We start from the raw sequence: 24090 nt of genomic DNA on the forward strand, positions 1-24090 counted from the left end.
TTCCCCAAACCACCTGATGTTTCAAACCCCAGAGCCTTGGTTACCTGCCCTCAGTTCTCTGGTTTGTCTTCTGGGTCAATCCCTACTCTCCGTTCAAGATTCAGCTCAAACGTTACCTCCACTGAGAACCTTCCTGATGGGTTACATCACTCCCCCTATTCTGCAGCCATTGGACCCACTGTGGGCAGGTGGTAGGTCAGTGCCAACAACCATGGTGACGATGATGATGACAGTGATAGATACTGCCAACCCTCCCACCATGAGCCAGACAGTGTTCTAAGTGCTTTTCTTATCTCACCAGCTTAATCCCCTCAACAAGCCAGTGACGTACACACTATGATCTTCTCACTTTTTACAGATGATAGTCCTGGACTCTGCAGACACTGTACCGTTCTTCCTGTTTACGCAGCTATCTCCTCCCACACAGAGCAAGGACCGTGAATAATTTGTCATTATAGCCTCAGCATCTCGTACAGTGCCCAGCTCACCTAGCAAGAGGCTCAACACGTTTACAGAATGAGCCGAAGCTGTGATGCTCTGCTATGGGATAAATTTACATGTTGTTCAGAAATAGAAACTTGGACAGCTCATCCTGTTCCTATGAGCCTCCAAGCACAGGACACAAGGTCACCACGTTCAGGACCAAAGCAGGCAGTGCTAATTCCAAAGTGGCTGAGATGCAGAAACTCAGCACCCCTGTCTGGGTCCTGTTACTGAAGGGTACACTCCTGTGGCTCTTGGAAGCCATAGCGTAGACCCAGCAAGTACAATGTGTCCTGAAGTGTTAGGGTTTTCATCCAGGGACCCTTAACCCACGACTCCTTCATTTGTGGGTCTGGTTGTCTAAGGCAGTAGGGACTCATTTGCTTGGGCAGAAGGGCAGCATGGAATTGTCTGCCTAAGAAGGATCAGTGATACACGATGGATTCCACCCATCTTGCTAAGCTACGACTTTCTGCACACACAGTATTTCTTGCCACTACTTCCACAGCAAAACTTACTTGGCTTCATCACCAGAAAAATGGACCAAGTGGATGCCAGGAATTCTAACAAAACAGGCAAGGAAGACATGACCAACAGGATCAATTTAGTGGAGGTGATTCCTTTCATTGTTCTAAGAAACACATGCCAGGGCCCATGGAGAACCCCTTTTTCTCCTTTCCTACCTGCATCTCTCTTCCGGTTGTTTCACTGCACATGGTCACCAATTAAATACGGGTAGAGAAGGAAAGTGAATCATGTCAAATAATTTTTGGCTCAGTGGATGTGGTACAAACAGAGGAAATGAAGAAAAAGGTTAAAGTCAAGTGAAACTGTCTACTTTCAGTGAATTAGCTCTGCAGCCCCCATCTTTCTATAACATGTGGATAACTGAGGAGAGCCTGGGAAGCTCAGATTGGCAGTACCTTGGCAAGACCTATTTTTATATTCTTATGACATCTTTTTTTTTTTTTTGCGGTACGCGGGCCTCTCACTGCTGTGGCCTCTCCCGTTGCGGAGAACAGGCTCCGGACACGCAGGCTCAGCGGCCATGGCTCACGGGCCCAGCCGCTCCACGGCATGCGGGATCTTCCTGGACCGGGGCACGAACCCGCGTCCCCTGCATTAGCAGGCAGACTCTCAACCACTGCACCACCAGGGAAGCCTGAAGAGTTGGAGTTTAATCTCAGCTCTAAGACCAAGAAGCCCTGTAGCTCTGCCTAAGACATTTATCCTCCCTGAGCTTCAGTTTTCCCATCTCTAGAAAGGCAGCACTGCCCGCCTTATAGGTCTGCTATGAGAAGTGAACAGATTAACGTCTACACAACCTCCATGTAAGGGGATAAGTGGGCTGAAATACAGCCTGAGGTCTGGCTTTGAGTCACCCAAGAAGAAGGGGCAGCTTTGTGTAATTCATTTCGCCAAAGGGCACCTTTTTATAATTTTATAAAATCCCCAAACTAGTTAGCAGAGGGCCTGAGTATAAAATACCCACAGTAGGTGGTGGTGGGATGAATTGGGAGATTGAGATTGACATGTATACACTGATGTGTATTAAATGGATGACTAATAAGAACCTGCTGTATAAAAAAATAAATAAAATAAAATTCAAAAAAAAAACACCAAACCCCAGTAGAGTCCTTGATACGTAACAGGAGTTCAACACATGTAGTCTTAATTCATTCTGAAATAATAATAATATGATATATTCCGGGCTTCTCCCACAGGTCATTGTGAGGGTCAGACAAGATAATGTGGACATGCTTTGTAAACTGCAAAGTGCGACACACATCTGCAGCGTTACAAACAGGACTCTTGGTATCCCTGTGACAGTCTACCTGCTTCCCAGCCTGGGAGGGAGAGACAGAAGCTGAGAAATCGACACAGTGTGTGGTGGTTCCATTGTAAGTAAGTGGGTGAAAAAACCTGGTGAAAGTGAATCAAGTAGCAGAGCAAAGAGGCTTCCGAGGCACCATCCTAGAAGTCTTCCATGTTTGTAACATGGCACTGCGGAAAGGGAAAAAGGCAAGGTTGTCCAGGTTTCAGCGTGTCGTTCTGATGCACACAGTCCTGCATCAGTACTGAGAGCTGGTGGAGAAGGATGCAGGACCAGGAGTCAGAAAACCTGGATTCTCTGGGATTAATTAGCTAAGCTAATTAGCTAAGAAATTTAGCTAAGCTTCTTGGGACCCAGGTACTTTTACCTCTAAAAATCCAGGAATTAAAAATGCCTTCTTGGGCTTCCCTGGTGGCGCAGTGGTTGAGAGTCCGCCTGCCGATGCAGGGGACACGGGTTCGTGCCCCGGTCCGGGAAGATCCCACATGCCGCGGAGCGGCTGGGCCCGTGAGCCACGGCCGCTGAGCCTGCGCGTCCGGAGCCTGTGCTCCGCAACGGGAGAGGCCACAGCGGTGAGAGGCCCGCGTACCGCAAAAAAAAAAAAAAAAAAAAGCCTTCTTTACCTTGATAGCACCTCCCTGAATACAATACTTTGCCTCTCTCTGATGCACGACATTTGCGGATTATGGGAGGACACACACTACCTCTTGCATTTATAACGACAGTGGCTGCCCCTGCTGGGGCGCACACAGAGCTCTCTGCTTGCTGACTTAGAAATGGATGAGTCTTTGGCAGCCAGACTGATCGAGAATGCAGTATATTCATAAAACTGTCTCTGCTGATAGAGTGGAAAGAGCAAAAACAACCAGTTCCAGAGAACAAGAAAAATAAACCCAAACTACGTCACAGAGCCAGAAAAGCCAAGGGGGCTATATTTCCAAGCCTGACACACCTCTGGCTTAGGACTTCACACAAGAAAGTGAAAACCCCCGATTACTTTTGTAGTTGAGACTGGTGCCAGAGGACTGTAGTCTATACACTGAATGAGTCTGGGCTAAATGCATACGCCCCTAGCCTCTCTCCTCACTTCTTAAATTAACAACAGCTGGAGAAGCATTTATCACTTTATAATAGACGATTCAGATACACTTGCCAATGATAGTAGCACTTAACGTCTTAATGAACAAAAGTGTTGTAAGAATTTCTCAGTCATTTGCCACCTGGTTCTAGTGGGTTAGAATCTCTGATCTCCTTTCATAGATACAGGCATCCATCCAAGGACATGAAGAGTCTGTAAGAAGTGTACTTAGAACTTAAATAAGAGTCCAGTACCACGAAACCACAGAATCAGATTCCCCTGGTTATAAGAAAGGTGCTTATAGGAGCCCCACCAATCACTTTGGGCCATCCTGGGGATTTTAAGGTAGTCTGGCCTTTTTTATTTTTTGGCCAGATGCCTGGAAAGGCAAAAATATGTTGACTGACCCCTCGTGGTGAAAGTGCTAGAAGAGTATCAAGTGATTTGTATTCAATGCCCTCAGCCTGGCTTGCTCTCCTAAGCCAGCCCAGCACACGGAAACCTCAGCAAACACCTGACGTTGTGGGGACTGTGTCCTGAGATCTTCCAGAATCTTAAAATGAGGGCCGTGATCATATTCGCATCACCAGCACCTGACTGTTTCAGAGCCACTTTCCACAAAGACACATTTTTGTTTTTAAATGGACCCTTCCCAAGGCCACCTGGGGAGATGACAGCAAGTAGGGAAGTGAGTGCCTCCCTGAGATGGTGACATGGGGCAGTGGAGGCGTGGCTCACCAGCTAACTGGGTCACTTGGGCATGTCAGCTCTGCCACAACTACATTCGATTTTGTAAAAGTCAAACTACACCTTATTCATTGTCGGGAAACTGCTCTCAAAGATTCAAAACTGCAGATGTCTCTATAATCACAAGAACAAACACCTGTTCATAAGATCGGTATTTTGTTAGAAATTGTAAGTCATTGATAAAAACACATTCTATCGTTTATTTTTGCAGCAATGCAGACTAGTGTCAGTGCTCCCAGGGAGACCAGGCAAGGAGATGGCCAGGCAATTGACAACTGGGTGGCTGAACCCGAGCCTTCCACGAGACAGGTGTAAAGGCAGGCAAGAAGGTCCACAATGGGCAATGGAGAGGAGCCTGGATTGGACGGTGCCCACCAGGGAGGACTGCTATCTTGAGCATCCAGCAAAAGCTGAGAGCGAGTCAAATCAAAGTCACAAAGTCATGGAGGCAAACATACACATGCTCGCCTGGTCTCAGAACATGGGAACCAGGGGATCTGTCTGTGAAGTTTTAAGCAGTAAATTTAGATCACATACAATGAAATACTACTTAGAGCATATCCCGATTAAGAGTTAGTACATTCATGGTGAAGGTATCAAGAAGTTCAAGCTAGATCCATAAATCTTTTTTTTTTTAAGTCTTAATTTATTTTTTATTTATTTTTGGCTGTATTGAGTCTTCATTGTGGCGAGCAGGGGCTACTCTTCCTTGCGATGCGTGGGCTTCTCATTGCGGTGGCTTCTCTTGTTGCGAAGCACGGGCTCTAGGCACACGAGTTTCAGTAGTTGCAGTACTCGGGCTCAGTAGTTGCAGCATGTGGGCCCTAGAGAGGATTCTTTCTTTTTTCTTTTTTTAAAATGTTTTATGTTATTTTATTTTATGTTTTTGGCTGCGTCGGGTCTTCGTTGCAGTGCGCGGGCTTCTCTCTAGTTGTGGCGTGCGGGTTTTTCTCTTCTCTAGTTGTGGTGCATGGGCTCCAGAGCATGTGGGCTCTCTAGTTGTGGCGCACAGACTTCTCTCTAGTTGTGGCATGCAGGCTTTTCTCTTCTCTAGTTGTGGCACGTGGGCTCCAGAGCACCTGGGCTCTGTAGTTTGTGGCACACGGGCTCTAGTTGAGGCGCACAAGCTCAGTAGTTGTGGTGCGTGGGCTTAGTTGCCCCACGGCATGTGGGATCTTAGTTCCCCGACCACGGATCGAACCCGCGTCCCCTGCACTGGAAGGCAGATTCTTCACCACTGCACCACCAGGGAATTCCCTAGATCCATAAATCTTATAAAGGCAAATGAGGACAACTACAGTTCATCTCTAACCCTACACCCATCTGATGCACGATATTTATTCACTGTCAGAGGTCACACTCAGATTTCTTGCATTTATACTGATGGTGGTAGCTGGTCTAACCATCTGCAGGGTATCCCCATATCCCCATGAAATGCCGAGTGTCCTCCCTGACACCTAAGGCTGGACCACAAGTTTGCCCGATGGATGACTGTCATGTTCTAACTGCTACCCTTACGGGAAGTTGCTTTTCTACCTGGGTTATCATGCTTCCTTCAGACACCACAGAACCCACGAGAATCAGATTTCATTTTTAGCAGCACTCAGAGCCGGAGAACAATGTGCCCAGCTTCTCCTAAAGAAGCAAGTGTCCTGCCAAGAACTCATGGGCAAATGACCACCCAGCTCCTCCTCCAATGCCTCTGCAGCGGGGCTCTATGCCTCTCATGGCCTCCTGTCCTCCTGCAGAACAGCACTAGCTAAGGACACAGCAGGGAACAAGGCAGACTAAATCCCCACCCCCGGGGACACTTCCCCCTCGGACACTGAAACAACGTCCACGAGGAAGAGCCAAGGGCAGCCCCAGTTACATTCATCCATCCAGTTGTAAATCCATCCAGCAGCAGTAGCATCCACCTTATCCGAACATCAAGGAGACAGGCTTGGTTGACATCAAGCAAATGCTGCTAAACGTCCACAAGAGATGCCCTCTTCCTCCTCCGAAGTTAAATACCTCGTTGTGGCTTTCAAGGTTCTCCACAGTTACCCTCAACCCACTGCTGGCCTGATCTTTCTCGACTTCCCTACAGGAATCCCACATCCCTGCCAAGCTGCGCTATTTGCTATGCCTTGAACATGCTATGCCTTGCATGCATGTGCCTCTGTGAGCCCTGCTTCCCACTTCCTGGAAAGCTCCTTACCCACATCCCTACTAGTTTTGCTTATCTTTATGGCCTGTCTTAAACATACATCCTCCTCCATGATGCTTTTCCTGATTCCTCCCAAAGGATTTGATCTGTTACTATTTCAATTTCTTTAGAACCATGTTTATACGTCTTCACGTTAAACATTTTCTGTAGCTTACAACCACCTACAACTCTGAGAAGAAAACACTTTTTGTAAATGATATCAGGGCTGGAAGAGCACTTTGCTCATGGTGCAAAAAATACACAAAATATAAGTGCCATTCAGCCTTACAAAGGAAGGAAATCCTGCCACATGCCACAACACGCGTGAACCTGAAGGACGTTACGCTAGGTGAAAAAAGCCAGCCACAAAAAGACAAACACTGTACGATGCCATTTATATGAGGTACCCAGAGCCGTCAAATTCATAGGAACAAGGAGTAAAATGGAGGTTCCCAGGGGCTAAGGGGAGATGAAAGAGAAAGGGGTGTTTTTAATAGGCAGAATTTCAATTTTGCAAGATGAAAAAGTTCTGGAAATCTGCTGCACAATGTGATTATACATAACATTACTGACTGTACATTTAAAAATGGTTAAGGTGGCAAATTTTATATTATGTGTTTTCACCACAAAAAGTGCCAAGTGAATTAAATCTCCAACCTAACAGCGCTCCAAAAACAGAAAGGTATCTTGTTGCAATCTTTGCCTTGATCATAGATGTCAGAGCAGAAAGCATCCTTTTAATCATGTTTTAATCCATAGATAGTCCTTAGAGGCACTAAGAAAAGAATTTCTGCATTTTGAGAAAAGAAAATCAAGACCGGAATACTATGGAGAAATGGGTATAAAGAGTAAATTCAGGCAAATTTCCCATTCCTTCAAAATCGCAGTTATCGAGAGATTGTGAACCTTAAACCTCTTTAAGAGGCCTCTGGGTTACGATTCATTTTGTCCGTTTAAAAGCACAGATGAGGTCCAGGGTCTCAATGCTCTAATCATCAGTTTTCTTGCACTTTCTGAGTAGAATACCAGGAGGGAAGGCAAGGACAGAGACAAAAGTAGTTAGATGATTTTGGAGGGTTGGAGAGGAAGCTGAAAGAGGAGAACAAAGAGGGTGGGGTGGAATATATTGGGGAGAAATGGGGACAGAGAAACCTAATGAAATTACAGATCAGAATGTGGGTATAGAACAGCTCACTGTAGACACTGTCCTCAAAACTAGAGAGACAGCTCTAAATAGAAATACCGGTTTTACCTTGACAAGCTCTGCAGAGAGGATTCTCATTAGACACATGCTGGGGCTGAAAAAATACCACGGGGCATGGCTGCTGTCTGGCAGGGAAATTTGCAGTTGCAAATACTTCGTAACGTTGAAACTAGCAATCAACCAGTTCTGATAATACAGTAAGCTTCCCTGTATTTCAGGTTCTAAAGACAGTGCAACTATACCCTGGGCCCGTCCACATTAGCAGAAGGACTTGTTTCTAAGGATCAGCAAGAGTTCCCTTTCTTTGCTGAGCTGTCGGTTTCTAACTGTGGTCAAGTGCTTCCCATGTGATCGGCCCCATTCTTGATTCTTAGACTGTCTCTTTCTAGCATGTTCTTTGAAACTCTTTATAATCGAGTGCCTTAAGAACGTTACTTATTTTCGAAAGGCTGGACAGTTTTTTTGTCTTTGAGTTATACAAACAAAGCAGATTTTCTAATTTCTTAAACAGATTAAAAACCAAAGAGAAAATAAAAAAGCAAACCAAAACAAAAAATAAACAAACAAAACCCAAAGAAAACGAATGACTCCGTTGTTACGAATTTCAAGAATAGGTATCTTAGTAGAGATGTTAGAGCATCTCACAACGGAGATCTCTTAGTAGAGATTCCGTTGTTACGAATTTTAAGAATAGGTATCTTAGTAGAGATGGTATAAACTAACGGTTAAGAGGAGGGCTCTGGGGTAAAACCAAATGGGTAGAGTCTGTCTCTGGACTCACTAGCTACGTCACCATGACTGAGTCATCTAACTTCTCTGAATTTCATTTTCCTCCTCTATGAAAAGGAAGGAATAAAGAAAATAGTATCTACCTCATAGGACTAAATGGTACGTTGTAAATTTCTCCAAAAATGGCGCCTGCCATTATTACCCAAGTGTGACTGTCAGACTGTGAAGCTCAGCTGTCACAGAAGTTGATTATCCTTCCTTCCAACGGCACTTGTGGGCTACCTAATCACAGGTACCTTACGCAGAAGGACTGGATTATTCACGCAATGTTTAACATTTGACTCCTGGAGCCAGGATGGCTGGAGAGGTGACTGATGGAGACTTAGAAAAGTAGGAGACAGTATTTTTTGCTTCCGCTACCCTTCTCCTCTGGGGTCAGCCATTATTCCAAGAAGGATGTGTTTTGAGAATCATTATCTCAGATCATATTCGTTATGCAACCAGCTCTGCTGGGCACTGTCCTTCCGGAATGGAAGGGAAGCTGACACCCAACAACTCCTGACCCTGTGATACAGGCCGCTGTGCATACTGATGTTGGAGATAAGAAGGATGAAGATGACAACAAGAGGAGTTTGGGAGAGCAAGAGGGCTTCCCTCTATCCGGCTAAAGAACAGAGAGAACGTATAAGGCAAATAGTCTCCAAGTTAATTACGATTTTCCTGATCAAATGGAAGCAAATGCCAAAGCAGAGATATTTCTGCATATCTTTCCCTGATCGCGCACCCAGAGGTAGCCTCCGCCCAGGCTCACGCTTCCTCCAGTATCTACAGGACCAGTAACCACTGTCACTCTTTACCAGCCATGCTCGGTGACTTTCAAGTTGTTGTCTGTTTCCTTTCAAAAATGTCAACAGAACGACGGACACTGAGAACATGCTAAAACTCTCAACTTAGGAGTTCTAGAATTCTCAGCTTATTAATTCCTGCTCACATGGCCCAGGTGCCTCTAATGAGTACGAGAACAGGGTTAATGGGGCTGCCTCATGGTGAGGCAGATTCATGATGACTGATTGCTGTCTTACAAAAATGAAGCAAGTCTAATGGAGTTTAAACCCAAAAGGGAAGCACCAGACTGGCAGTCCACACACCCCTGTGCCTGTCTTGCCTTCCGCATATTTAAGAGGCTACCAGGTACAATATGGTAAAGACCGTCAGCTTTTATGTATTTTTATCCATTTGACCCAAGCTCTATGGAAGTGAGATGTACAGATAACAGATAAAACCCGCTCTCTTGGGGAAAGAACAACGGAAGCTGGAGAGACTGGGCTGACAGAGCAAGAGAGGCCTGCGGATACCAGGCCACCCAAGTTCTGGGCTCATGGCTGAAGGTGACATGTGCGTCTATTAATTAGGTAACTAGATACATTAGATTTAATGTTAGTTTAAAAAAATGCTGTCAATTCTTCTTTGAAAATGTCTTGTCTACTGGTCCATTCCCTCTCTTCCCACTGCCATCAGTCAGATGCTTTGAGCTTCTATTTCAACAACTGCAGCGGCCTCTTAAAGTGTCTCCCTGCCTCAGGTTGTTCGATTTAATTCAACCAGTGATTTCGGAGAAAGAGACACAGGGCAGGCCTCGGCGGCTTCTCTGTTGGGCCTTCAACCTTCCCCTCTTCCTGTTCATTCTACACAGTGACCCAGGAGTAGACCTTAAAGTCTAGTTTTCATCATACCACCCACTCCCCAGCTCAGAAACCTCCGAAGGCCCTCCAGTGCCACGGGAATAAAATCTAAATCCTCGCATGCCCTACCTGGTGAATGCTCTCTCTCAACATACCCCAAGACGGGCCCGCCAGCCCAGCTCGGCTTCCTTGTCACTGGCCCGAAGCATGGCCACCTCTGAGCCTTTGTGCAGGTCTTCTTTTCTGGAATGTGCTCTCCTCATTCTCTCTAAAAGTCCTTCATGCTTTAAGGGTGAGCTCAAGTTTCAGGCTCTCCTAGAACCCTTCTATCAGATCGTGCTGAACCGCAAGTATTATACCCAACAGTAGTTATTCTGGCGCTCTATTTTTGGATATTTAAAATATATATTCATATCCGTATATATATATCATATACTTATACATTGAACCCTCATGTATTTGTACCCACTTTGATACCTAGCACAGTATTCTGCCTAGAGTTAGATGTGCTGAATAAATAGGTACTATATGCAGGAGTTTGTTTTTCAACATTTAATCTTTCTCAAGGGAAATCTGGCATCTAAGTCTTAAAAGGTACACAGCCCTTAAAACGTACATAATTTATTTCTAGAATTAGAATTAGCAATTCTCGTACCAGGAATAAGTGAGGAAAAACTCAGAGATGCTTATAAAAATACATGCACACTGTTGAGATGTTGCGTTTTTTACAACAAGGAAGATGGAAACCTCTTAAGGGGTCCATCACGTCAATCGGGATCCCCGCCACGTAGCTAACAAAATCACGTTGTGGGATATTCACTAACATGAGAACCAGTTCATAAGTCATCACTGAGAGCAAAAAGCAGGTGATAAAAGAAAATGTACAGTAGTATTTGATTTTTATTAGATAAATGATAGATGGACAGTGGTTATGTCTTACAGGGAGGCTTACAAGGGCTTTTTTTCCTTTGTGGTTTTCTATGCATTTAAATTTGGGGGCACTAAAGTGTTACTAATGTGTTGAAGGAAATTTGCTCTTTTGAACCACAAACCCTGACTTGGATGGATGTGTACATTGATAGAGGAGCTTGACACAAACTTATATTTAAATTGTAACCTAATAAAACTCAGTGCCATGTGAGAGACATCCTGCCACCGTGGAAACATTCATTGAACTAGGAGTTGGGAAACACAGGGTCTAACGGCGGCTCTACTGCAGAATTCCTGCCAGCCCTGGAAAAGTCACTTATTTTCTTGAACCTCAGGTTTTTAATGATAAAACAGGGGAATATTCTTTCATCCCCATCCCATCTTACAAAAGTATATAGAGATCAATAGAGACTATTTATAAAAATAGCAAACATATTGTAAGTCGATCAGTATCAGGTGGGATTATTATCAAGGTTGGAGAAACACCCCTCTGAAATCTTGAATCTCTGATTACACCACAACCTTAAATCACAAAGTCATGACCGATTCGTGTGCTAATGTGCCGTGAAGTGCAATTTCACTAAATGCTCAATTTAATAACTGTGGGTGCAATTTGTTAAATAACACTTGAACAATGAAAATACAAAATCATTTCAGGTTATTACAAGATACTGAATATAGTCCCCTGTGCTATACAGTAAATCTTTGTCATGTATCTATTTTGCATATAGTAGTTTGTATCTGTTAATCCCGATTATAATCTGAAAGAAATATATAACTGAGTCACTTTGCTGTACATCTGAAACTAACACAATATTGTAAATCAACTATATTTCAATTTCTAAAAAGTTATTTTAGGACAACATTCCTCAGCTTGCTCTTCTCTAAAAGTATTTCCCACAATACTCTGCAAATTACTGTCTTTGCCTTTTTCTCCCCCCCCCCCAAAGAGAACAGCACAGACATAAATTTTAATAGAAGAAATACACTGGGCTTCAGACGAATTATTTAAAGACAAAAAATTTAAAGTTTGGCAAACTCATTATGAAGGGAGCAGGCGCTACTCTTTATCTCTGCAAAGATTTTGATGGTGAATCTAATTCACCTACATGGGCAGGTAATCTTTACTTAGCCACATAAATGCCAATGTACATGTTTACAAATGCACACGACTGCAGCCTCTTAGCCTACGACTGGCAGGTGCATATCGCATGCTTCTGGACACGAACACACAAACCCAGGTCACGACGGCATGTACCAAGACACACACAGAAACCCTCAAATGTCCCACAGAGTGACCTGACCAAAGAGGTGCATCGGGCCCCAGAGAAAAAGAAAAAAAAGCACAAGAAAGGATCCCTTGAAGGGAAGGCACGGCTGCGGGTCCCCAGAAGACATCTTGACTCACCTGTTAAGTGGTTGGCAATCCTGGCAGTGGGTTTGGGAGGCAGGGCAGGGGGCTGCTTGAGGAGAGAGAGCTGCTTCACTGGGGTCTCCGCATGGTCTCCAGGGAAAGCAGCAGGTTTTTTGGGGGGCAGGAGCAGGACGGATTTGGCTGAAGGATCTTGGGGCAGGACTCCAGACTCACTGGCAGAGGGACTCTCTTCAGACACTGAGGGGACAACCACATGACACACAGCGACATTACACAAACGCAGTGCAGGTGCGGCCGGCAGAAGCCGGAGGGCACACAGGACAGGGTTAGCGACACAGCAGAGCACCGACTGCCCCAGGCTGTCAAAGTGGGGTGTTAAAGGGAGGACGCCAGAAATCCAATAAAGCCATGGTGAGGGTGGGGGAAGTAGCGGGGAGGGAGAGACAGAAAACAGAGAGAGCTGGAAGGATGAAGAGGGAGAAGAAGGAAGAGGACACTTCCTCAAACCATCCAAGGCTTCATCCCTTCTACCTTGGTGTTTATAATGCAAATTCTACAGGTGCTCCAAAATGTGACTCATGGGACCACAGTGACAACCGACAGACGGCAGGTGTAGCGGATCAAGGACCAGGAGCCCCCTCTGAACCACACCAGCACCAAACGCTGGCATCTTCCTTTGGGCCTGTTTGCCCTTTGCTGGGAAGGAAGAGAGAATGCATTCCGGGGTCTTGTTTTTGCCTGCTGGGTCTCCTTGTGTCCCTGCTCCCCGGGTCTGAGGACAGCCTAGAGGCTGACACTGGGCAGGTGATCCCCACATGCCTGGGGAAGCGGCTGCTCCTCCAGGTTTGGGGCCATCCGAGCTGGGCAGCAGCATCCGGGGGTGCTCTGCAGTTTTAGGGGCTCCTGCCAGCTCCGATACACCTGGGTAAGGTGAAGGATGCTCCAACTCAACACCTTTTTCATTTTCCACCTTCCTTTCTCCTGCACTCGCCAGAAGCATGGTTTTCTGGTTTTGATTCTGCCCACTTCTCATTGCTCTGCCCCGGGCCTGCTTCTTCCTCTCCCCCATGGTGGGGCGGGCGGAGGGCGGGGGGACCAGGACCGGCTCCAGTTAAGAGCTGTCACGGGTGGTAGCACAGCCTCTCCTACCATGCTGGCAACCCAGCCAATGACCGAATGAGACGCTACGACTTCCCTGGGATGACAGATCTCACTACAGCCATCACATCCATCCGATCCCAGTGTCACAAGGAAGGCTGGGAAGAAGTCTCAATATACTGCTTTAGCTGGAACGATCTCCCCAGCTTGGGGAGGAGGAGGGAAATGCAACTCAGATGCATCTCTCCCCCCCCACCCCCATCACTGCTACAGGATGAGAGCCTCCCTGGCCCTCCTCCCTCTCCCCACTCTGGGTAGCAGTGTTTCCGGCAGTCAAAGCCCTGTACACAATCCTCAGGGGAACCAGGTTCTCCCCTGTCTCAGGGGACACTGTTATCAGTGCTGGACACACCGATGGAGCAGCGACTCGCTGGGTCCCAAAGCGAAGCATGGCGCTGACTCTGAAACGCCATCCTGCTCGCCTCCCGTCTGAGTTCCGTGACGCAGACTTTGCACACGGTGTGGGGGAGGCCGTGGCCTCCTCCCCAGACTCCAGATATTCCCAGAGGCCCCATTCCCCAGGCTTGTCTCCTGACAGCAAGGACCTCTCCCTACTGGCTGTTGGGAGGGTACCGTCTTCTGGCTAATGAGGACCACTCTGCAAACCTTGCGAGGGAGTGAGGATCGGCCACTCAGAGGGCTTTGGACCAAAGAGGGAGTGACAGACGGCATCAAAATGATCTGTCAGCAGGATACCGGTAAATTGTAGACGATTAACACATTAATTGATTTTATATAGTAAATTGGCACAATTTACTAAATCGATGTAACTATTAACTGGTATATTGGGATTAGGATTCAAAGGAATACCAGGGCCTTGTGACCAGGTGGACTTAGACAGGTACCTACAGAAGCACAGGGCTCTCTAGCTTTATCTTAACAGAAACAAGGGTTAGAAAACAGACATTTTAAATCATCAGTATTACAAAACAAGACATATCTTCTTTAAAGAGATTAAGATTATAAAAGTGTTTTTAAAGACTGTAGAAAAATAAATGGACACATCCTCCATATTTTTACACTCAGCGCGTACTAACTGGTCACCTTCATCCCCATTTCCAGGAGATCCTTATGTTCAGGGTGGTTCAAGATAGAAGCCAAAGTCCAGCCAGGCTGAAGCCCCCTAACACCGCATGCCGGGGACCAGTTCCATGTCTACCAGGGGCATTACCTGTCCCATCCATGATGTCGGAAGGCTGGAGCACCTCGTATGAGCAGGGATCCCTGGGCATCGGGATTGGCTCCATCTCAGACAGGGCGGGCAGAGACAGCTGGCTGGAGCTCAGGGACTGCCCGTTTTCCAGGGAGTCATCTTCATTCGATATGGAGAGCTCCCCGTCTGTCAGAGCGAGGAGAGCGCAGAGTTAGACCACGCCTGCCTTCCAGGCAAGGGTGACACTCACAGCCTGCTACATGAGTCTAGATGCTTCTGAACAATTTGTATCAAGGCCAGTATGGAAAGTCTACACTTGCTCTTTTGCTTTTAAGGCATCTAACCACCAGGGCGACAATTTCCAGTGATCTTCAGCAATATGCCTGTTTTCTCTCCATTCTTCTAATTACCGACAGATGAATGGATAAAGAAGATATGGTACATACATACAATGCAATATTACTCAAGCATAAAAAAGAATGAAATAATGCCATTTGCAGCAACATGGATGGACCTAGAGATTATCATACTAAGTGAAGTAAGCCAAACAGAGAAAGACAAATATGATACTGCTTATATGTGAAATCTAAAAAAAAAGATATGAATGAACTTATTTACAGAGACTCACAGACACAGAACATAAACTTATGGTTACCAAAGGGGAAAGGGGGTGGGGAGGGATAAATTAGGATTTACATATACACATTACCATATATAAAGTAGATAGACAACAAGGACCTACTGTATAGCACAGGGAACTAGTCTCAATATTCTGTAATAACCTATAAGGGAAAAGAATCTGAAAAAGAATATATATGTGTGCGTGTATATATGTGTACATACAAATATAAAAATGTGTGTACACATATATATGTGTACACACATATATAAGAATGTGTGTGTGTGTATATATACACACACACACACAAACACACATACATATGTATAATTGAATCACCGTGCTGTACACACCTGAAACTAACATGATATCGTAAATCAACTCTACTCTAATTTTTAAAAATTTGTAAAAATCATTATCTACTATATTTTCTATGTGTTTTTTAAATGGAAATGAAAATAAATTTTTCTTCATAATTTTTGGAAAACCTGGAAAACCTGAGCAGGACTCAGAGATTGGAAAACCAGGTCAGGAATTCCTACTTCGAAGAGCAAAGGGCTTCAAGCACTCAACAAGCACCAGGACACGCTACACCAAGGCCCCAGGAAAAACTCACCCTGTCTTCTCTTTATCTCCGCGCACATCCCATTTCTCTAAATGTTTAGGAGCGCTCTAAGCTCCAGCTGAAGGGCTGCAGCAGCTCAAAGACTCTGGGAGGTGCCAGGATTCTCCCAGTGCCCACCAGTGATCCTGCCAGGCGGGGTGCAGACTTTGACCTTGCTCAAAGCTCAGCAAGACGAGGGGCAGCTAGTTAACACCATGGTGGAGGATCAAAGGCTCCCGCACAATGGCTGTTTGTCAAATCAAAATTCCCCCAGTGTGATTTCATCCTAGCCCCGGGGAGTCCTAGATAACTAGACATTAAAGTCAAATTAAGTTTTAAAGAGGACTGAAAGCTATTCCAGTCAGATGAATAAATATCCAGACGAAAGACTCTAAGTTATGTTTCGGTAGAAACACAGAAGCCAGCAAAGCAATTACCTGCCTTAAAATGGGAAGATGGATAATTTACTTGTAGAAATAAAACAGTAAAATGACTCCAAGGTTAATCTTGGATAAATAATCCTTTCCTTTCGTTATGTTCCTCCCAAGGCTTTAATTTTATACACAGTGATAATATGGCCGCAAAAGATTCCTCTGCCCACCCCCTTTGCCCCCGATTAGAATTGGCCTGATGAAATGTATGTTCAACAGAGCAATTTACAAAACAACAGGCTTTAGATAGCATATGGTTCAAGGACATATGATATTTGATCTGAATTTTTTATAAACATAGAAAAAATATATATATAATGGACACCAAAAAATCATCTGAAGCAGACAATATAAAGCACTGATTCTTGAAGATTGTGGGTTTTTTTCCCTTCTTTTCACTTGGCCTTTTTATGTGTCTCAAATGGTAATAGCAGTCACGATAATTGTGATTAACAATATGACGACTTCTTAATAGGAGAAGAGCAGTGCAGACTCTCAGGCCAATGCTATGGAAAGTACACAGCTGAACTGAGCATACGCAGGATGGGAAGGGCTGTGGGTGTGAGCGTTAGTGCATCAGCGTCCCATAATGGATGGTCCCTGGTCCTCTTAACATGCTTTGGTTTAGCTTGTTCAAACTAACACCGTGGGAAGTAGCTCTACTTCAAATTCCCAGTTGGTGGAATAATGATGTAGCTGCCATTAGGTTTAATACATCTCTGGGAAGCCACTTTGATTTTTGATGTTCCAAGTGTAGTCTTGGATAAGACCACCAGAGGAGGAAGGGGTTTCAGGGCTGTTGCCATGTTCTGCTTCTTTGGGGCAAAGATGTGATGGAATGATTGCTATACATTTTAACTGTTAAAAGTACCATAGATGCAATATCAGGGAAAAAAAGATACAACAGAAGTTGCATTACGTTAGATTCTATGAACCTCTGTTTCATCAAGGCAGTTAGCTTAGTGCTAGAAGTTTTGGTGGTAACAGAAGGAATATTACTCACTCCTCTTGGGACTGATTAACTCTTAAAAAATTTAGCTCCCTATGGATTAAAAGTGCCTTTACTAAATCACAAAGGCTCAAACCACTTCGGAGAGGAAACAATCTTGCTAATTCCACTGTCATAATTTCTAAATACACATTTTCATTAAAAAAATGAAAACAGGAGAAAAAAAGAAGAAATAAGACACTGATCTTATCTCTACCCTAACAGAAAATTTGTTTTTCAATATTTTCCATAGTTGTAACAAATTTTATTTTGTGTTTTGTTTTTTAAAACTTTTATAAGCATTATAATTTGTATAGTTATCATTTAATAAATTATACTGAATGAATATACATGTTTATTTAGTTATCTCTCTGTGGTTGGTCACAAAGGGATTTCCAGTATTTTATACTATTATGAAAACAGAAATCTCTGCTGACTACCTTCCTGTATAAAATCTTTTCTGCAATTAGAATTCTCCCCCTTTAGGAGAGATTCCAGTAAATGAAATTTATGTGTATTACTATTTTAATGTCTAGTGACACATACCTAGATCTTGTGAAATTGTTTTCCTACAGGGTTGGTCGATTTACACAGCAGCAATATACAGACCACACAAATTTCTTAGCTTTTGGTCATCTCCTCAACATTTACATTGATAACCATGTTTTACCTATTGACCTACCTACTTACATAAATATATGTATATACATATCTAGCAGAAATAAATTAAAACCATGCAATAGGTACAAATTTATTATTAATATCATTTATGACTAACTAAGATGGGAAGTGACAAAACTGAAATCTGAACTGGATTCATATAACACGGAGATAAAATGACGCTGCTACTGTGAAGCAACTGTTATTTTAAAATTCTTATGACATTTTCAAATGTCCACAAAAGTAGAAGCATTAATGTAATGGACTCCTTATACTCATCACCAAGCTTGGGAATTCCTAATGCTTGGTAATTCCAAGTTTGATTAATCTGAAGACTATTTATTTAATTGGCATATAGTTGATTGACAATGCTGTGTTAATTTCTACTGTACAGCAAAGTGATTCACTTTTACATATATATACACATCCTTTTACATACTCTTCTCCATTATGGTTTATCACAGGATACTGAATATAGCTCCCTGTGCTACACAGTAGGACCTTGTTGCTTACCCATTCTATATAAAATAGTTTGCATCTCTAAGACTGTTTAGGCTCTCCGTGTCTTTTTACTATTGCCAGCTCTGTTTACCAGCATCATGAGAAAAACTGTGTTTTCCCCCCAGGAAGAATTTAACCCTCCTGAATAAAATGAGTCTTACGGACTATTTGTACTTTCATCTATCTAGAGCATCACCACCTCTTGCTGTGATGAACGAGAAAGAGCTCACTGAGTATTGGAAATTATTTTGATGTTTTACATGGTCTTCTAAAATTATCTGGAATAATGGTTTCCAAAATGGTGCAATTACCTCCAAGCATAAAACGTTTCCTGCTAGAATGAATGAAGTGTGAATAGGAGGAAGGGAGAAGGCAGGAGACTAGATGGGTTAAGGTAATGGTTCTCAAACTTTAGTGGGCATCACAATTTCCGGGAGGGCAGTAAACACAGATGACTGGGCCTCATCCCCAGAGTTTCTGACCCAGTAGGTTTCGGGATGGGACTGAGGGTGTGCATGTCTAATAACTTCTTGCGTGACGCCAAAGCTGCTTTTGCTGCTCAGGGTTCCACACTCAAGAGAACCACTGGACTGGAGGTAAGGATCGGACAGGCAGGAGAACCTGGAATAGCAACAGTGCCTTTTCACGATGAGGTTTAGGGCAGGGAATGTTGTTCACCTGGCTAACATGGAACAAAGATGGTTGGTTTAAATCTCAAAGAGAAAGCAGGAGGTTGTATTGTCTAACCATGGATTATGAACTTGTCACAAAGGACAATGGGACTGGAGAGAGCAATAGGGTGGAGAAGAAAAGTGAAATGTAAGGCAGATGCAGACATATCTAAAAGGTAAAATCAGGTCACAGAATTGGTAGAGAAAAGAATGCAGAAGTGAGCGCGGGTCAATGTCATGACTTAAATGATGAGCGGTAGAAGGCAATGGATTAAGACAGAGAACTGGCCACGGCCATTGTCTTCTCTTTCTTGTGGGGCACAAGAAATGAAGACTCTGGTACAATCAGGCTAACACCAAATCAAGAAGAGTGAAGGGAAAGGTGAGAGTGAATGAATTCATTCAACTGACGAACACCTGTTGAGATCTGATCATTAACAACAGGGATCACATACCAGAAACCGCCAACCGTCAGAAATAGATTTGCTATTAGCTCCTTAGGATATACATGGAGAAACTACTGCCAGGTCTGCTGGCTCCAAACCCTGGAGGTGAGCCACACCCCGCCCTGCCTCTCCTCCCACAAGCCAGGCATTGTGCCAAATGCTAAGGAGAAAACAGACATGCCTTGGGGAAAGAGTGGGCCAAGACATGATGCAGAAAGGCAGACAGGGAGGAATTTGTGCAAGTTAGCTGGTGTGAGAGTTGAGATAAAGAAGCAAGAGTGAGAAGTTAAGCCCTGAGAAACGGATGAAGAAAAATAAGAGGTGAAGGAAGGTAGAAGATGTGTGTGCTCAGAATAGATGGAGATCACACAGAGGATCTTGTCTTGCATAAAGTTCTCTTAATGTTCTAAAAATACAGTCTATATAAAAGTTGTGTTCCAGAGGATTGGCTCAAAAGATATATTTCAAAATATTGTTTTTGCTCTAATTCAGTTTATTGAGGAATTACATCCACCTATCACTGGATGTCACCTTTGTGACTATATTCCAAAAGAGTTTTGTTTTGTTATTGTTATTGTTTTGCTTTAGGAATACTCTCGGTTTTAGGGCGACTGACATCAACTACTGATCAATTTAAGTTCTCAAAGCTTAAGGTTAACAAGTTGTGTTTTTTTTCTAATAAGTAGATGAATGTTGCCATGGGGAATGGGCAACAGGAATCCTTTCGGGTTCTCCTGGATACCTCCATGATAACAGTTTCTACTCTGTAAAAATTGCATGAAAGTTAGACATTTTGTTCTGAGAGAGCTCAGGGATCATGGCCCTTTGAAGCTTAAGACAAAAGAGTCTCAATTTTAATTCTGAAAACCAAAAATACTTTAATATAAACTTAAGCCTGTAATAGGGAAGAACAAATCTGACTCCATACTGGATCTGTTTCTTTTAACCTTTGTATTCCATTGCTTTTGCTACAAGTGAAGAATGTCGCCTAGCACCTGAAATATACAAGAGAGCCCATTCTCAAGACCCTGAGCTTTAAAGGTGTAAGGAGATACACAGGAGAGCCCATTCTCAAGACTCTGACCATTAAAGGTGTAACATTCTTCCAATCATAAAGAGTTAAAAAGTTTCAGAACAGAGAACAACATGTGTCTTGGAGGTTTACAGGAACATTGTAATAGGATGTGGACCTATGTGGACAGTTGCAAGAACAAAGGATTCTGGCACCAAGGAGTTTGCACCAACCAACTACACACCCTCCCCCCTTTGAGTAGGAAAGAAGCCTGAATTCCAACTTGGGGAAGATGTTCTTTGGGACACGAGTCCACCATCTTCTCAGTCTGCTGGCTTCCTAAATAAAGTTGCTATTCCTTGCCCTAACAACTTGTCTCTCAATTTATTGGCCTGTTGTACAGCGAGCGGTACAAGCTTGGACTCAGTAATAAGCTCACCACCGAATTTGATTTTCTAGGATATGCACTATGGTTTATATAAAATCCTATGCTTAGAAGTGTATTTCTAGTTGGATAAGAATTGCTTACTTGATAAACAATAGTTGAATATGAGTATAAAGAATTGCTTTACAGCTGTATATTGAACCATTATTGCAATAAATTTCACACAGATCAAAAAACTAAAACTTTAAAACTAGGATAGCAGATGGCAGAGAGAAGGAGCAAGAAGAACTACAATCCTGCAGCCTGTGGAACAAAAACCATATTCACAGAAAGATAGACAAGATGAAAAGGCAGAGGGCTATGTAACAGATGAAGGAACAAGATAAAACACCAGAAAAACAACTAAATGGAGTGGAGATAGGCAACCTTCCAGAAAAAGAATTCAGAATAACGATAGTGAAGATGATCCAGGACCTCGGAAAAACAATGGAGGCGAAGATGGAGAAGATGCAAGAAATGTTTAACAAAGACCTAGAAGAATTAAAGAACAAACAAACAGAGATGAACAATACAATAAATGAAATGAAAAATACACTAGAAGGAATCAATAACAGATTAACTGAGGTAGAAGAACGGATAAGTGACTTGGAAAACAGAATGGTGGAATTCACTGCTGCGGAACAGAATGAAGAAAAAAGAATGAAAAGAAATGAAGACAGCCTAAGAGACCTCTAGGACAACATTAAACACAACAACATTCGCATTATAGGGGTCCCAGAAGGAGAAGAGAGAGAGAAAGGACCAGAGAAAGTATTTTAAGAGATTATAGTCGAAAACATCCCGAACATGGGAAAGGAAATAGCCACCCAAGTCGAGGAAGGGCAGAGAATCGCATACAGGATAAACCCAAGGAGAAACACACCAAGACACATAGTAATCAAATTGGCAAAAATTAAAGTCAAAGAGAAATTATTGAAAGCAGCAAGGGATAAATGAAAAATAACATACAAGGGAACTCCCATAAGGTTAACAGCTGATTTCTCAGCAGAAACTCTACAAGCCAGAAGGGAGTGGCATGATATACTTAAAATGATGAAAGGGAAGAACCTACAACCAAGATTACTCTACCCAGCAAGGATCTCATTCAGATTCAATGGAGAAATCAAAAGCTTTACAGACAACCAAAAGCTAAGAGAATTCAGCATCACCAAACCAGCTCTACAACAAATGCTAAAGGAACTTCTCTAAGTGGGAAACACAAGAGAAGAAAAGGATTTACAAAAACAAACCCGAAACAATTAACAAAATGGTAATAGGAACATACATATCGATAATTACCTTAAATGTGAATGGATTAAATGCTCCAACCAAAAGACACAGGCTTGCTGAAAGGATATAAAAACAAGACCCATATATATGCTGTCTACAAGAGACCCACTTCAGACCTAGGGACACATACAGACTGAAAGTGAGGGGATAGAAAAAGATATTCCATGCAAATGGAAATCAAAAGAAAGCTGGAGTAGCTATAATCATATCAGATAAAATAGACTTTAAAGTAAGAATGTTACAAGAGACAAGGAAGGACAGTACATAATGATCAAGGGATCAATCCAAGAAGAACATATAACAATTATAAATATATATTCACCCAACATAGGAGCACCTCAATACGTAAGGCAACTGCTAACAGCTTTAAAAGAGGAAATCGGCAGTAACACAATAATAGTGGTGGACTTTTAACACCTCACTTACACCAATGGACAGATCATCCAAAATGAAAATAAATAAGGAAACAGAAACTTTAAATGACACAATAGACCAGATAGATTTAATTGATATTTATAGGACATTCCATCCAAAAACAGATTACACTTTCTTCTCAAGTGCGCACGGAATATTCTCCAGGATAGACCACATCTGGGGTCACAAATCAAGCCTCAGTAAATTAAAATATCTGAAATCATATCAAGCACCTTTTATGACCACAACGCTATGAGAGTAGAAATGAATTACAGGGAAAAAAAACATAAAAAAACACAAACACATGGAGGCTAAACAGTACGTTACGAAATAACCAAGAGATCACTGAAGAAATCAAAGAGGAAATCAAAAAATACCTAGAGACAAATGACAATGAAAACACGACAATCCAAAACCTATGGGATGCAGCAAAAGCAGTTCTAAGAGGCAAGTTTATAGCTATACAAGCCTACCTCAAGAAATAAGAAAAATCTCAAGTAAACAATCTAACCTTATGCCCTAAGGAACTAGAGAAAGAAGAACAAACAAAACACAAAGTTAGCAGAAGGAAAGAAATCATAAAGATCAGAGCAGAAATAAATGAAAAAGAAAACAACAGCAAAGATCAATAAAACTAAAAGCTGGTTCTATGAGAAGATAAACAAAATTGATAAACCACTAGCCAGACTCATCAAGAAAAAGAGGGAGAGGACTCAAATTAATAAAATGAGAAATGAAAGAGGAGAAGTTACAACAGACACTGCAGAAATACACAGCATCCTAAGAGAATACTACAAGCAACTCTATGCCAATAAAATGGACAACCTGGAAGAAATGGACAAATTCTTAGAAAGGTATAAGCTTCCAAGACTGAACCAGGAGGAAACAGAAAATATGAAAAGACCAATCACAAGTAATGAAATTGAAACTGTGATTAAAAATCTTCCAACAAAGAAAAGTCCAGGACCAGATGGCTTCACTGGTGAATTCTATCAAACATTTAGACAAGAGCTAACACCCATCCTCCTCAAACTCTTCCAAAATATTGCAGAGGAAGGAACACTCCCAAACTCATTCTATGAGGCCACCATCACCCTGACACCAAAACCAGACAATGATACTACAAAAAAAAAAAAATTACAGACCAATATCACTGATGAATATAGATGCAAAAATCCTCAACAAAATACTAGCAAACAGAATCCAACAACACATTAAAAGGATCATACACCATAATCAAGTGGGATTTATCCCAGGGATGCAAGGATTCTTCAATATACGCAAATCAATTAATGTGACACATCATATTAACAAACTGAAGAAGGAAAACCATATGATCATTTCACTAGATGCAGAAAAAGCTTTTGCCAAAATTCAACACCCATTTATGATAAAAACTCTCCAAAATTGGGCACAGAGGGGACCTACCTCAATATAATAAAGACCATATACGACAAACCCACAGCCAA

At 42.8% G+C, this 24090-nt stretch overlaps 1 protein-coding gene across 8 annotated transcripts in view; it reads right to left on the reverse strand.

Annotated features, from left to right (window-relative positions):
• The window catches only part of PHACTR1 (phosphatase and actin regulator 1), a 302874-nt gene that overhangs the window by 67593 nt on the left and 211191 nt on the right, over window positions 1-24090 (reverse strand). For 7 of the 8 annotated variants that reach the window (XM_060163677.1, XM_060163681.1, XM_060163682.1 and 4 more), the window contains 2 exons: window positions 14580-14747; window positions 12284-12487 (listed from right to left, as the gene is read on the reverse strand). In XM_060163677.1, the coding sequence (XP_060019660.1) occupies window positions 12284-12487; window positions 14580-14747 (372 nt within the window). The remainder of the gene's footprint in view (window positions 1-12283; window positions 12488-14579; window positions 14748-24090) is intronic. The other variant, XM_060163684.1, reaches the window with a different exon arrangement.

This window comes from Lagenorhynchus albirostris, chromosome 10 (assembly GCF_949774975.1).
Source record: "Lagenorhynchus albirostris chromosome 10, mLagAlb1.1, whole genome shotgun sequence".
In the NCBI taxonomy this organism is placed as follows: Eukaryota; Metazoa; Chordata; class Mammalia; order Artiodactyla; family Delphinidae; genus Lagenorhynchus; species Lagenorhynchus albirostris.